Raw genomic sequence first — 13,247 nt, 5'->3', positions numbered from 1 at the left:
CTCCTCCTAACACCCAGGTAAGCAGCATAGGAGTGGGCTCCTTTCCATTCCCTTCCTTTCTATGTATTCCCTTCTATATTCTTCTCATTTCTCCTCCTCCCCTCACTAAAATAAAAGCAGGAATGGCTTTCTCTGTTTGGCTACTCATGGAGTGATCTGATGTCCCCCTTAGCCAGCTTCATAGGAATCTCCAGTTCTAGGATCTCTAACTGCATGTCCAAACTGCAGCCCACAGGCCGCATGCAGTACTGCCAATAGCAATAGCACTTGGGTCTATATACCACTTCACAGTGCTTTATAGCCCTCTCTAAGCGGTTTACAGGGTCAGCCTATTGACCCCAATAATCTGGGTCCTCATTTTACCCACCTCGGAAGGATGGAAGGCTGAGTCAACCTTGAGCCTGGTGAGATTTGAACTGCCAAATAGCAAGCAGCGGTCAGGCAGCAGCAGTACTGCATTCTAATCAATGTACCACCACAGCTCAGCTGGTAACACAGTCCCACAAGAAAATAAAAAATAAAGGAAGTTTGTTATCTATATACATTAACTACAGTATGTATTTTAGAGGCGTATTCCTCAATGTGCACCAGGGACCACTTCCATGGAGAGCGGTTTTTCCGTGGACCAGAGAGGTCGGGCTTTTGCGTGCTCCCTGCTTCGCTTGTTTGCACAGCCCGCTGGCATGCCACAAACCAGTTCCAGTCCCCGAACTTTTAGAGGCAGCCCAAGACAATTCCTCTTCATTCAGTGTGGCCCAGGCAAGCCAAAGGCTGGCCAACGCATTCCAGTTGGAATGCTTGGCAGAGAGCTGGGACTCCGCTTTCCTTCTGCCCAGGGTCCAAGCTGGGTAACTTCCTGACCACCTGTGGCATTTAGGCAGGCAGGCAGGGCTGGGCCAGTTTTTGGCCCTTTCAGCAGGGCAACCAGAGCAAACATTTCATGCTCCTGTGTCTGAAGGCCTCCAGAGGGGAGAGGGAGGCCTGGGCCTGCCCAAACCTCAGGAAAGCTGCTTTCCCTGCCAGAGGGAGGACAGTGGGGTGCATCCCCTCTTGTGCCCTCATGAGTGCTGGCCCTTTGGGAAGCTGGGTGCAGCTGAAGGGCCAAGATGCCAGGGAGGCCACGGGTGCCTGCCTGCCTTCCCATCCCTTCCTTGGAGGGAATCATTAACCAGGGCAACTGGAACAGGAAGCGGCTGTTGTCCTGGGAGACCAGAGCCTCGCCAGCCGCTTTTCCCCGACCCCGTTGCCCATCACGAGGGAGGCAGCGCTCCAGCCGAGGCACCCTCCGGGGAAGGCCGCTTGCTGGAGCCGCCGCGATTGCGGCCCCGCATTTCTGGCGTTTCGGCCATAGCCGGGAGACTCCTGGAAAAAGGCGGCGGATCTGACTGCCTCTGCCCAGCCGAGGGCGGCTTGCCCACGGGAGAGGCTGGGCGGAGGGAGGCCAAAGCCGATCGGTCCCCCCGGGCGGGACTCCCCTTGTGCTTGGAGTCATGGACGTCAGACGAAAAGTATCCGGGCCGCTCGGGAATGCGCCCTTCGGCGCCAACCTTCCTGAAAGGCTGGGGCGCAGGCTGAAGACCGGGCAGGTTCTGAGGCCGCCTTTCCTGAGTTGAAGCCGCTCACCAGACGGCGCCCCCGGGTCTTCCACAGCTTGCGCGGGCGGGGAGGGGGCAGGCGGGCGGGGCTCCCTCTCGGTGGGCAGGACGCCGTTTCCCTGGTCCGCTGGAAACCGCCCCGGAGGCCGTCCCAGCGAAGGACAGGCTCGTATCCTGTTAATCCCACTGAAAGTGGCTCTGGGGCGGCGCCGGGAGCGTCCCTTCCCCCGGCCGCCCCGCCTGTCCCACTCGCTTTCTGTCCCGTCCCCCCCCCCCCCCCCGACTGGCCCGCGCGCGTCTCCGCAGAAACGAGCGCCCCTTTCCACTCGCACCAGACGGTCGGTCGGCTCGGCTCCTCAGCCCCGGCCGGATCCTCCCGCGGGCCCTGCCTCCCTTGCCGCGATGGGGAGCCGACGGCCACAGCCTTGAAGGTAACAGGTAAGCCGCGGCTGCCGTTCCTGGCGACGGCACCGAAGCAGGACGCGCCTTCCAGGAGCCGCCGGCGCTTCCCCGCCTCGGCTGCCCCGGCGGCGGACCTGGGGAGGAGGGCTCTGTCGACGAGCGCCGGACGAGCGCTCTTTCCGGATCGGCCCGGCAGCCTGCGCTAGGCTTTGCCTTCGGGCCGCGGCGGTTCGTGGGTGGGCGCAATCTGGCGGGGAGGCAGGCAGTCGAGGCCAGCGCGAGTTCAGAGGTTGCCTCGCTCCTTCGTGTTGCCGGCCACGACTCCACCCCACCCGCAAAACGGACCCCCTTGAACCGGAGCCGCGCCTCTCTGGAAGAAGGGATCCCGGGCGGCGGCACCTTTTCGCCCTTCACCTGGACTTGCTGTTCCCCGAGCCAGGGAAGGGGGCGGTTATGGGGCGGCGTTCTTTTTTTTAGAAGAGAAGAGAATTCTTTATTGGCCAAGAGGGATACATGAGGCGTTTGTCTTCGGTGCAGATGCTCTCAGCGGGCATAAAAAGACACAATACATTCGTCAAGAATCCTAAGGTGCAGAACTTAATGATAGTCACAGGGCACAAATAACCAACCAGGAAACAATCAACACCAATAGAAATCCTAAGGATCCAAGCAACAAAGTTCCAGTCCTGCAGTCATAAGTGGGAGGAAACTGCCCGAGGAGCGCAAGGAGGGGCGTCACCTGGCAGTCCACGAGACCCCGCAGCCCCGCCTGGATTGGGCGCTGCCCGGCCGCGGCTGGGAGCGCAGGGAGTAGAGGAGTTCAGTGCCGCTCGCTCCCTCCTTCGCCGCGTTGAAGCCAGGCGTCTTTTCTGGCGGGGAGGGGGTCGCCATGTTCTCATTAGCGCTTCCAAGAGTCGTGGTGTCTCCAGCTCCGGCTCTTTGAGGCTTCGCTCCGCCCGCCTTCCTGCTTTTCCTGTCCCGACTGGCCAGCAGCCCGTCCTAGCCGAGGCTCAGCAGCCTCGTGGCGCGGGAGAAGCCGCGGTCTGCTGTTGTGGGGAGGCTGTGGCGCTGCTGGGGCTCCCTTGGGCCCTGGAAAGAAGCAGCCTGGGACCTCTTTAAAGCTGCCTACTGAACAGCGTTCTGTCCTCTTCTGGAGGGACTTCGGAATCGGTGTCCTTTGCAGCTCTCCAGATGGTGAAGAAGCCAATGGCTTTGTAGAGTGAAGGCAGCCAAAGCTGACCCATCCACCTAACGAATGAAAGTGCCTACAAATACTTGTGCATATCCTTGTGTCCAGGTCACACCCCTTAAGTGTTCATGAGAGGAAGTTCCCCCCAATGCATCTTCTCTGCCCACTTACCTGCGGGCAGCCTCTGGCAAGGAGAGGCAGGAGCTGGGTGCTTCCCTGGGTGAAAAGGGCTCTCCCCAAAAGGAAGATGCCTCTCTTTGTTCAGCAGTCCTTGGATGCTCCTTCAGGGCCGGTCACAGGGCAGGGAAGTCCTCTCACCGTTGCCATCTGAACAATGCCGCATAACAACAACAAGGAGGGTCTCCTCACAAGAACCGCCCGGCTGGTTCCAAAGCAGTGAAGAGGTCAACGTAACACATGGAGTTGCTGCAGATAGTTGTCCTTCCTAGAGTTAGGAGGACCCTTGAGTCCAGTCCCAGTTCTCTGTAGTAGCCTCAACCCAAGCTTCCCAAAGAGATGGGCGCCTGGCTCCATCATTACACAGCCAGGAAAGGGAAGCTGATTCTTTTTACCCTCAAATTGCACTCCCTATTAAGAAACACTTCAGTTGACATGGGGCTTCCTGTTCTGTAACTTAATTTTATTATTTTTCTTCTGCCCTTTGAAAAATGGAGGACAACCTTTTATGCTTCTGTGTTGCATCATTTTCAAATATTTATACCTATATCTATATTTATATTTATATCTCTTCTCCACTAAACCTTCCTAGTTCCTTCAATTTTTTTTCTCATAGAATGTAACTTTCCAGTTTCTTGAAAATCTGTTTTCTAATTATCTTAGTTGTTCTTTGAATTTGTCTGAATCCTATTTAAAGTGTAATGTCTACAATCGGACATGAAACAGGATCTCTCCTTTATAATAAACAAGATTAGATATTATATGCAAAACCTAATATACAAGATTGTGTAATTTGAAAAGTGCATATTTCATTGATAGCCATATTTGCCCCTTTTGCAGCTAAATCACACAATTCAGCCTTATTCAGTTTGTAATAAACTATTTCTCCAATTTTTTCTCCAAGTATTGTTTCCAAGCCAACTATCTCTGCTCAATACTTTTGCATTTGATAACTGTTATCTAATAATGTCTATGTCTCTGTTAAATATATTGTTATTTTTCAGTTTGACAAGGGAAGCTAAATCGTGCTTTTGCTGTGGGGGTTTTTGGATGGGGGGTTGCTTTTGAGTCTGTTGGCTACCTGGACTACTCTCTGCAGTTCTCTTGACAAAAGTTTTTCAGGAGTGCTTTTCCTTTGCCTTCTTCATCCCAGGACTGAGAGAGAGGGACTGGCCCAGGGTTGCCCAGCTGACTCCATGGCTAATGTTAGACCTCTGGTTTCTAGCCTGGTGCTTAATCACTGCACCACCTGGCTCTCCTTCCTGTGTTAGCAGAGGGCCTTTGGCCATCTTCAGTGAGCAGGTGCTACAACAATTCCCTTCTATTGGATCTTTCCCTATGGATGGATGGATGGATGGGTGATCCATCCCTCTTTCTAGTTGCTGTAGAAGATGTTCTTTCTTGGCTCACATCTTCACTAAACTTCTTGTGCTACCAACGCTCTATTTTACTCCCTGGCTGGAGTAGTTTGCAATTGTGCTTTTAATACTGTATGGCCTTTTAAGAAACTTTTGTACTCATTTCCCCATCATCATCTTTTTTCTGCTTATAATTGTTTTGAGTTCATTAAAACAGGAAGTCCAAAGTGTAGGAGGTTTGACTACACTCAGCTAGTTTTCTTTAAGGATGAGTATTCCTGCTGTTTCCACCAGCTCCTAACTTTTTCCTGTTGGTTAATATCAGTTGAAGGACAACTGATCCCCCTGTGCCTTCCTCTGCCTTTTGAGGGATGGAGTTGTCAGGGAGTTAAGACAGCAATTTTCTGGAAATATTAAGTTTCAGGGTTTGTCTTCCATTGTTATTCCTACATGCTTCTTTGACAGATCTACAATTAGCTTTTGAACATATCATTCACAGCTTTTTTTTTTTTTGATGTGAGGTAATATATCTGGGCCATAGTTTAATTTTAACTAATTCCACCACTGTGTTTGACTGAGGCATCCCTTAGATTTCTGGAGATGTGAATATTTATAATATAAAGTGCAGTCTCTCCCCCTCCCCACCCCCATTTTATTGTTTTGGTTCCCTTTTGACCAAGTTATGCTGCTCACTTGCTATATTCTAATCATTGGAATTATCCTGCCAAATTTATTGCACTTATCAAATCTTTTTTTCTTCCTGGAATGAAAGTTCCCTATCCCTCACCCGCTGAGTGAGACGGACCCCGAATTACTTGGGTCAAGCCCATGGCTGTCATGGAAGCCATGAACTCCTGCGCTCTGTCAGAGTGCTCGCCAAGCGAAGGCAGGTTGAAATCCCCCAGCACCATAAGCCTGGGGAACTCAACTGCCAACTCGGCTACTGACTCGAGGAGCGAGGGGAGAGCTGTTGCAACGCTGATGGGAGGCAGGTACGTTAACAACAAGCCCACTTGACCCCCAAGGTCTAACTTCACCAATAAGGACTCACACCCGACAAGCTCCGGAGCAGGGGTCCTACGAGGAACCAGAGACCCTCGGATAACAATGGCCACTCCCCCACCCTTTTCCTGGGGTCGCAGCTGATGAACCACCTGAAAACCCTCTGGGCACATCTCAGTGAGGGGGACTCCTCCTTCCGGGCCCAGCCAGGTTTCAGTAATACATGCCAGGTCTGCCATCTCGTCTAAAATTAAGTCCCAGACGAGGGGAGCCTTGTGAACCACAGATCTGGCATTTAGCAGCAGCAGCCTGAGACCAGGGCCCTGACTACTCACGCCATCTGGCCTTGGAGTGAGACTAATAGGGCCGGAAGGGGGGATCTCTGTGACATAGCGAACCCTCCTTCCCCGGTAATGGCTAGCCCTAAAGTCCCCGCCATATCTGCTCCTCCCAGTTAGGACCGTAATGCTCCGGCCCACTCCCGTGTCCATGGGTCCTCCACCCACCCCCATAGCCGCTGTGTTCCCCGGCAGGCCCTTCGAATCATACATTCTAAGGATGGGATTAAACCTAGGCCCCCCTAACACATCTGCTAAGCACTCAGTGTAGGAGGTACCTGGTTATAGTCCCAGCGTTCTCAAACATACACAGTCATACAATCAGGCAATCCCCACAAACAATTTAAAAACACAAATACAACAATATAAAGATAAAAGTGGGTACATTCATTCAACCACAATCATAACCACAAGCACTCACCGTACATTAAAATTCGCGGAGCACTGCGCTAGTGCGATATAAAAACGATGGTGTGAAGATGAAGGGAGAGCTGCTCCGCTCTTCTCCCTTCCTCAATGCCCCGGAATGACATCCACGGCCAAAAAAGTCGATAATATGCAGGTCGATTGTAAGTGGAGGAGGGTAAGGAATAGACGTCCGATGTTAACAAACAGCAACTTTTCAGTCTAAGGTCCAAAAGAAGATTAACGGACCACGTGCAGGGGGGTGGCTCTTCTCCCTCTCCTGAGGTTATACAAGGTCCAAAGCCTGGGGGGCCACAGTCTGAAACTGGCTTGAGCTGCTCAAGAAGATGGGGGAGAGAGCGCCGATTTTCACGGTGCCAAGTCCTCGCCCCTACGGCTGCCATCATCTATCGCTCCTAACCCTAACCTAACCCCAACCCTACTCCTAACCCTAACCCTTACACCTAACCTAACACTAAACCACACCCAATCTTAGCCCTACACCAATCCTAATCTTAACTCTAAACCCTAAGGTTAGCCCAACCCTAATCCCAACCCTAACTCTACCTCCAACCCTGACCCTAACCCTAACCCTAATCTCTATCAACCCTTCCCACAGTCCGAGTGCACCAACAGATGGAACACTGCCCCTATACCTATACCTATCTACAAACCTATCCAAACTATATCTACCTACACCTATATCTACCTATACCTATAACTACCTATATCTATCTCTACCTATCTCTACCTAACTATCTAGGGGCAATGCCGGGTGGCAGGCGGACCGGGGGGGGGGGGCAGCGGGTAGAGCAGATGGTCACAGGCCAAGGCGGAGAAGAGTCAGTGATGGGTAGGGAGATGGTAAAGGCTCCCCAACAGCAAGGGGGGGCAGCGGAGCAACGCCAGAAGAAGACTGCGATGGTAAGGAGGCCAACAAGATGGAAAAGGAGGGGCGTCCAGGCCTCTCTTCTCCCCAGACTCAGAAATGCAGAATGATGTTAACGCTGCTATCGGCGCGCCCTCTTCCCCCCCCCCCGCTCCGAGCATCACAACCAGGCAGATGAACGGTCAGTTCTGGTGAGTGGCGCTTTTTTCCGCAAGGCCCGCAAAGGGCGGAGAGGAGGGGCAGCAACACGGCGAACAGAGTAGAGTAGAGAGGGGGGGCATCCAGGGACGGCGACGGCAACCACAGCCAGCCACCTGATCCACCGATACCGAAGGTCTCCAACAACCCCCCCCCTTTCTGGATGATGATAAATGCCGAGTCCCCAAGCTCACCGCTCTGTCGGAGTTGGTCCCCAAGCTCACCGCTCCGTCACAATCAGTTAAAGCAGAGGAGGGAACGCCAGAAATTAGCAAATCGCTGCGTTCAGCAACGCGGCGCTGCCATCTTCTCTTCTGCGCCGCAGATCCACAGTTCCAGGCCACCACAGTTCCGCTGCTGGGGAAACGACCAGAGGCAGCTGTTTCTCAAAAGCCGATCCTCACACACTCCCTGGATCTGAGCCATTTCAGGGGCTTTGTTTAAAGTTGTAAGAGACTCCGGAGGCTCTTCTAGATCTTTTTTTGTCACCGGCTTCTATGGAACGAGAAGCCAGGCAGCCATCCGGGTCCCGCACATGCGCAGAATAACCCTTGTTACTCAGTCACCTTCCTCATCCTTGGTTTCTGCTGAATGTCCTAAGAGTTCAGTCACTGTCTTTCTCCTGCAGGGCACATGCAGCCTTATACAAAGGTCTTCTACCTTTACATCTCCAGCCCTGACAGAGGTAGCTTGAAACCCTTCTGATCACTTGTAGCATAGATCCACAGATTTTCTGGGGTACAGTCCATCTTAAGAAGAGAAGCTAAGCTGGAAGGGACCTTGGAGGTTTTCTAGTCTCCAACCCCCTGCTCAAGCAGGAGAACCTATACTATTTCAACTTACATCTATACCACCTTCTACAAGTCCATCCTCCCCAAATTAAACTTGTAATGTTTTCCCTTTCTTGACCTCTTCTCTGGAATGGAAGGAAGGAGAAAATGTTTTGAGCCAGGTCCCAAAGCCCATGGTGCAGTCATTGCAGCAAAATTTGTCCCCACCAAGTTGTTCTGTAAGTGTCCTTGACATGTAGCCAAGAGACCAGGCCTGGGTGGCAGCAGGATGAAGCTGTTCGTCCATCGTTTTTGAAGAGGACCTTGGCATCTAATGGGTTGTGGGCTGTTCATGGTGTATCCGCAAGTGGCTGGTAAGGCCTCTACGCACACGGAATGTTCTGCCACAGGTTGGGGGCAGCAGGATCAGAAACCTCAACATCCAGTCAGTGGTTCTTCCTCTGAGATGGAGCCATTCCTCGGAAGCACCAGGAGGCTTCCTCCCTCCCTTGCCTGCTCCGTTCTGCAGCTTGGAAAACATTTGAAGGACCAAAGGGAGCTAAAGCAGAGGGGAAGGGAAAGAATCCATTTCCTGTCTGATTTGGCTGCTGGCTTCCATTTATTCTTGGCCTGCCTGAAGAGGGCAGTTGGGCTGGGTGACTGTCACAGGATTTGGCAGCCTCTGCCAGGACTCCCATGATGCCTCTGCAGGCCCCAGGGGGGGGGGAAATGGAAGGAGGAAATCAGGCTTTGCTTGCTGGTTAAAAGGACCCTGTTTTGCTGCCATCCCAACTTCAAAGCTCCTTTTATAACTTGCTTCATTCTGAGTGCTATGGAAAAACTGGTTGTGTCTCTTGTTGGTCTGATTTCTTGAAAGCAGGCAGGCAGAGATGGTAGTTGGGATCCAGCCCATCCTGCTCTCATATTTCCACCTCTGAGATGGGCAGATGTGAAAGAACCACTGTGGCATCACCTGAGTGAAGTGAAAAAAGCATTCAGCTTCTGTTGTGCTTCAAGGCACCAGAGCAGGGGTGGATTTCAGCTCTCAGAATTCCTGAGCCAGCCTGGTTGTAGAGGGGCCCTGGTTGCCCACCCCTGCACCAGAGGATGCATTCGGCCTTGCTAGAAATGCCTAATATTTGGTCCCTTTTGTGACACAACAGCAAATACTGTACTCTACCAAAAAAGTCACCTTTGCTGAATGCCTGATTTGACACTGCTTTGCAAGTATGTTCCAGAGGGTCCCTGGGGGCCCTCCAAGGCTGCCCAGCCAACCCACCTGTAAGCATGTTAGCATTCAGAATTCAGCTGATATGTATTCCATGGCCAGGAGGTAAAACATTAACTTTAGATCTTAAGTACCTGTAAAACACTGCACTCAACTCCAACCTACTTTCAGCCATGGAGACTCCTGGGTGACTTTGAGTCACTCACCCTTTCTCACCCCAGCCTACCTCACAGTTCATGCATTTGGGAACCAAATGAAAGACAATCAGCCTCTAAACTGCAGGGATTGGACTAGTAAGGAGCAGATTATGTTTTAATTTTTAATTAATTAATAGCCAAGACAAGCCAGCTATCCAGGTGAAGGGCTTTGCAAAGTCCAGCATAATGCAAACCATCCTCACTGCTGAAACTCCATCCCCCTCTCTCCAGGTACCACAAAGGCATCGACTATGGAAGCGGATGGCGAAGGGGAAATGGAACTCCTGAGTAGCAGCATTGCAGCCTATGTGCACATCCGAGGTAGGTGGGCAAGTGGGGCTTGGTTGAAAGGTGTGTGTGCCACCAGACTAGATAATGTTTGAGAGCACTTGATGAGTGTACAACATGCTTGGTCTGGCTTAGCAGGATCTCTTGGAAGTGACAGCCCAATTATCTGGGAACTGTTTTCAGGAGCCGGTTGATGCTGAAGAATTAGACGGGGTCCATGTGGCTATAAGCTCAACTACATGGACTCCTGCTCCTCCTGGTTGATCAGGGATCTCAGGAGTGATATTTATTTGGGCTGTGTGGTGGTTAAATGCCTCTTTGCAAGAGGAAGAGGCATCACCTGTCTCAAATGATGTGATGGTGGACCCCTTCTCAAGGGGGTATCCTTTTACCCCAACAGTATGAAACAACTTCCATCAGCCTCCAAACTTCCCTTTATGGGGAAGATCATTGAGAGGGTGGCTGGCACTCAACTACAAAGCCCAGGATGAAATAGATTATTTGGACCATCTTCAATCTGGATTCAGACCAGGATACAAAACTGAAACTTGTGACTCTTGTAGGTGACTTTCAGGGGACTAAGAGGAGACTGGTGAAACTATTCTGGCCCTCCTGGATCTTTCAGCAGCTTTTGGTACCATCAACTATGGTATCTTTCTGGACTGGTATTGGGGGGTTTGGGGTGGAAGGCACAGTTTTGCAGTGATTCTCCTCTTTCCTTCATAGCCAGGTCTAGTGCCAGACCCTTGCAATGTGGGATGCCTCAAGGCTTGAGTCTTTTTTGAGCTCTCCTCTTTAAATCTAAACCGCTGGGGAGGTCATCCATGGGGTTATACATCCACCTCTCTCCAGGCAGGTGATGCTATGCAGTGCTAACATGGAGGCAATGGGGAGAATTTGGTTTCTGTTCAACCAGTTGAAGTGCCTTTCACCCCTGCCCCAGCCCGGGTAATATGTCATTTTTGATTCCGGATGGGGTTATATTCCCCTGGACTGAATCATGGCTCCTGCTCCAGAAGGAGGTGGCAGTCTTGCCTAGGTGGGCTTTGCACAGATTGAAGCATTGCTAAAGCCTTGGTCACCCACACTTCCCCCGGGCTTGGATTACTACAGTTTGTACTGTTTTTCAGGAGACCCTGGAGAATTTCACTTTTTCACCAATTTATGGGCCACGGCTGCTTCAAGTGGAAAGATTATTTTGCCTGTTGCTTTGCTTTTCTGATTTTTAAAATGAACTTACCTTTTGTTGTTTTAAGCCTTGGTGGTTTTGAGGCTGTTTCTGATTGTTCTCTTTGAAGTCCTTCCAGGAGGGAGAAATGGTGGCGATAGTCCTGTTCAATCCCTTTAGTCTATACCATTTTATGGGGAGATTGCTCTTCCCTCCTTGCAGCCTGCTTGAAGAGTAGCACAGAAAGAACGAATGACAGTCCACCAAGGAGCAGATGTGTGACCAGAGATCAGAGAAGCTTCCTGTTCTTGTGCCCCAGAATGTTGGATTCAACTCCCAGGGTGCCCAAGCAGCCGATTCCTGTAGTGCAGAAGCTGGGAAGGATTTGCCCAGTGAGCCCCCCCTCCATCTACTCTCCTCTCCCACGCCACCATGTCTGACCTGCTCCTCTTTGTCTTGCCTAGATAACCTGGAGAGTGTGGGCCTCTACTTTGTGCTGGGTGTCTGTTTTGGTCTGGTGCTGACACTCTGCCTTCTGGTCATTCACATCTCATGGCACCCTCAAGCCATTCCACACAAGCGCCGAAAGAGCCTGCAGGACTCGAGTGAGGATGAGGAGGAGGAAGAGGAGGAGGAGGAAGAGGAGGAAGACACAACCAACCACTCACTTGCTGTCCCCCCCTTAGCCATGACAGAGCTGCCCCTGGTATCCCCCAGCACCCCGGATGGAACCCTCACAATCAACGTCTTTGCTTCGGCTGAGGAACTGGAACGTGCCCAGCGCCTGGAGGAGCGCGAGAGGATCCTCAGAGAAATTTGGCGTAATGGGCAACCGGACGTTCTGGGAACTGGGACTGGGACCATTGGGAGAGTCCATTACTATTGACCAACCTCTTCTTTCATCCCTAAACTGAGTAGGCAACTGTCCTACACTCCTTGAGGCACTGCGACAGTCACGGACCTTGAACGAAGGGATAATGGCCGGTGGGAGAGGTCTTCCCCAGTGTGAGTGATTCTGACTGGGAGCACCACACAGAGCAGGGGTGGAGAGCTTCCAGGACTATGTCAGGGACACTAAGGGGTTCACTCCCAGGTACCTGCTTCTCTGACCCTGTGGGGGTGGGGAGGAAGGGAGTCTGTCATGGGTTCTGGAAAGTCCTCATGGCACCCCTGATGGATCTGGGAGAGAGAAGGCTTGAGGGATTTTGGGCCTGCTTGGTGGAAGGATGCAAGATCTTTGGAAGTAAAGCCTCCAACCGCTGAAGAAGCTGGGTTCAGTATGAACAGCCCTGCCCAATCTTAGCTGAGCTGAGTTCAGGGCTGGCGTTATGCCCAGGGCTGTGCTCTGCACCCTCTCTCTTCCCACAGCAGGTGGGCAGACTCTTCTCCCAACTTTCCATACCCCCCCCCCCCCAGATATAATTCCTTATCTAAAGTACTGTATGTTATCTCAGGCTACTCTCCTACAACATGGTGACTCCTGGAGTTTCCTCTGCAGTAGGATTTCTTATTTCCTCAGAGGGGTTCAGCAGTGGGAAGCTGCCTCTAGCAGACTGAAGATGGAGCTGACAGAGACCGGCTGCAGGGTCCCCATGCCCAGACATTTTGTTCTGTTAGCTCCCCACTGCCTACAAGGGTTAACCGATTGGTAGCAAATATTCCATTTAGTGTGTAAAACTTTGCCTTATCTTTTATAAAACAGAATTATTCCAGTGCTGTAGTTCTTGTGGTGCTCAGTGCTCAATCCCTTAGGCTGCTTGTGGGTGTCATTCTTCAAAATTGCCCCAGTGCTGAGGGAGGGGGGGAGCCACTAGTTTTGTATCGCTTGGGAAGAGTGGCATTGATTCCTTCCAAGGGAGCTTTTATAATACAACTTCATTTGAATCACATGCCAGTTCCACCTCCCCCCTCCTTCCATGGAGGATACTGATACTTTCCTGAGAAGTTTTGGTTCTTTAGGTCCGAGGCTCTTGGGGGAGGGGGGGGAACAACACCCCTTGCAGAGCCTTCTCGGTTTGTGAGCAGCCAGCTGTTCCCACTCCC

The 13,247-nt window shown here is 51.8% G+C and overlaps 1 protein-coding gene across 2 annotated transcripts; it reads left to right on the top strand.

Annotated features, from left to right (window-relative positions):
- Positions 1-12,916, top strand: EVA1B (eva-1 homolog B). 2 transcript variants are annotated; one of them, XM_032227448.1, is made up of 3 exons: positions 1-17; positions 9,980-10,069; positions 11,669-12,916. In XM_032227448.1, exons 2-3 carry the CDS (start codon positions 10,000-10,002, stop codon positions 12,088-12,090), a joined length of 492 nt encoding a protein of 163 aa, XP_032083339.1. In that variant the 5' UTR covers positions 1-17; positions 9,980-9,999; the 3' UTR covers positions 12,091-12,916. The 2 variants fall into 2 exon arrangements, with proteins under 2 accessions (XP_032083339.1, XP_032083338.1); XM_032227447.1 differs by lacking the exon at positions 1-17 and adding an exon at positions 1,252-2,033.
- Positions 12,917-13,247: the final 331 nt, after the last annotated feature.

The sequence above is a fragment of the Thamnophis elegans genome, chromosome 12, assembly GCF_009769535.1.
Source record: "Thamnophis elegans isolate rThaEle1 chromosome 12, rThaEle1.pri, whole genome shotgun sequence".
Classification (NCBI taxonomy): domain Eukaryota; kingdom Metazoa; phylum Chordata; class Lepidosauria; order Squamata; family Colubridae; genus Thamnophis; species Thamnophis elegans.
Note: the sequence above shows the minus strand (reverse complement) of the source record. Positions and strands in the feature narration are given on the sequence as shown.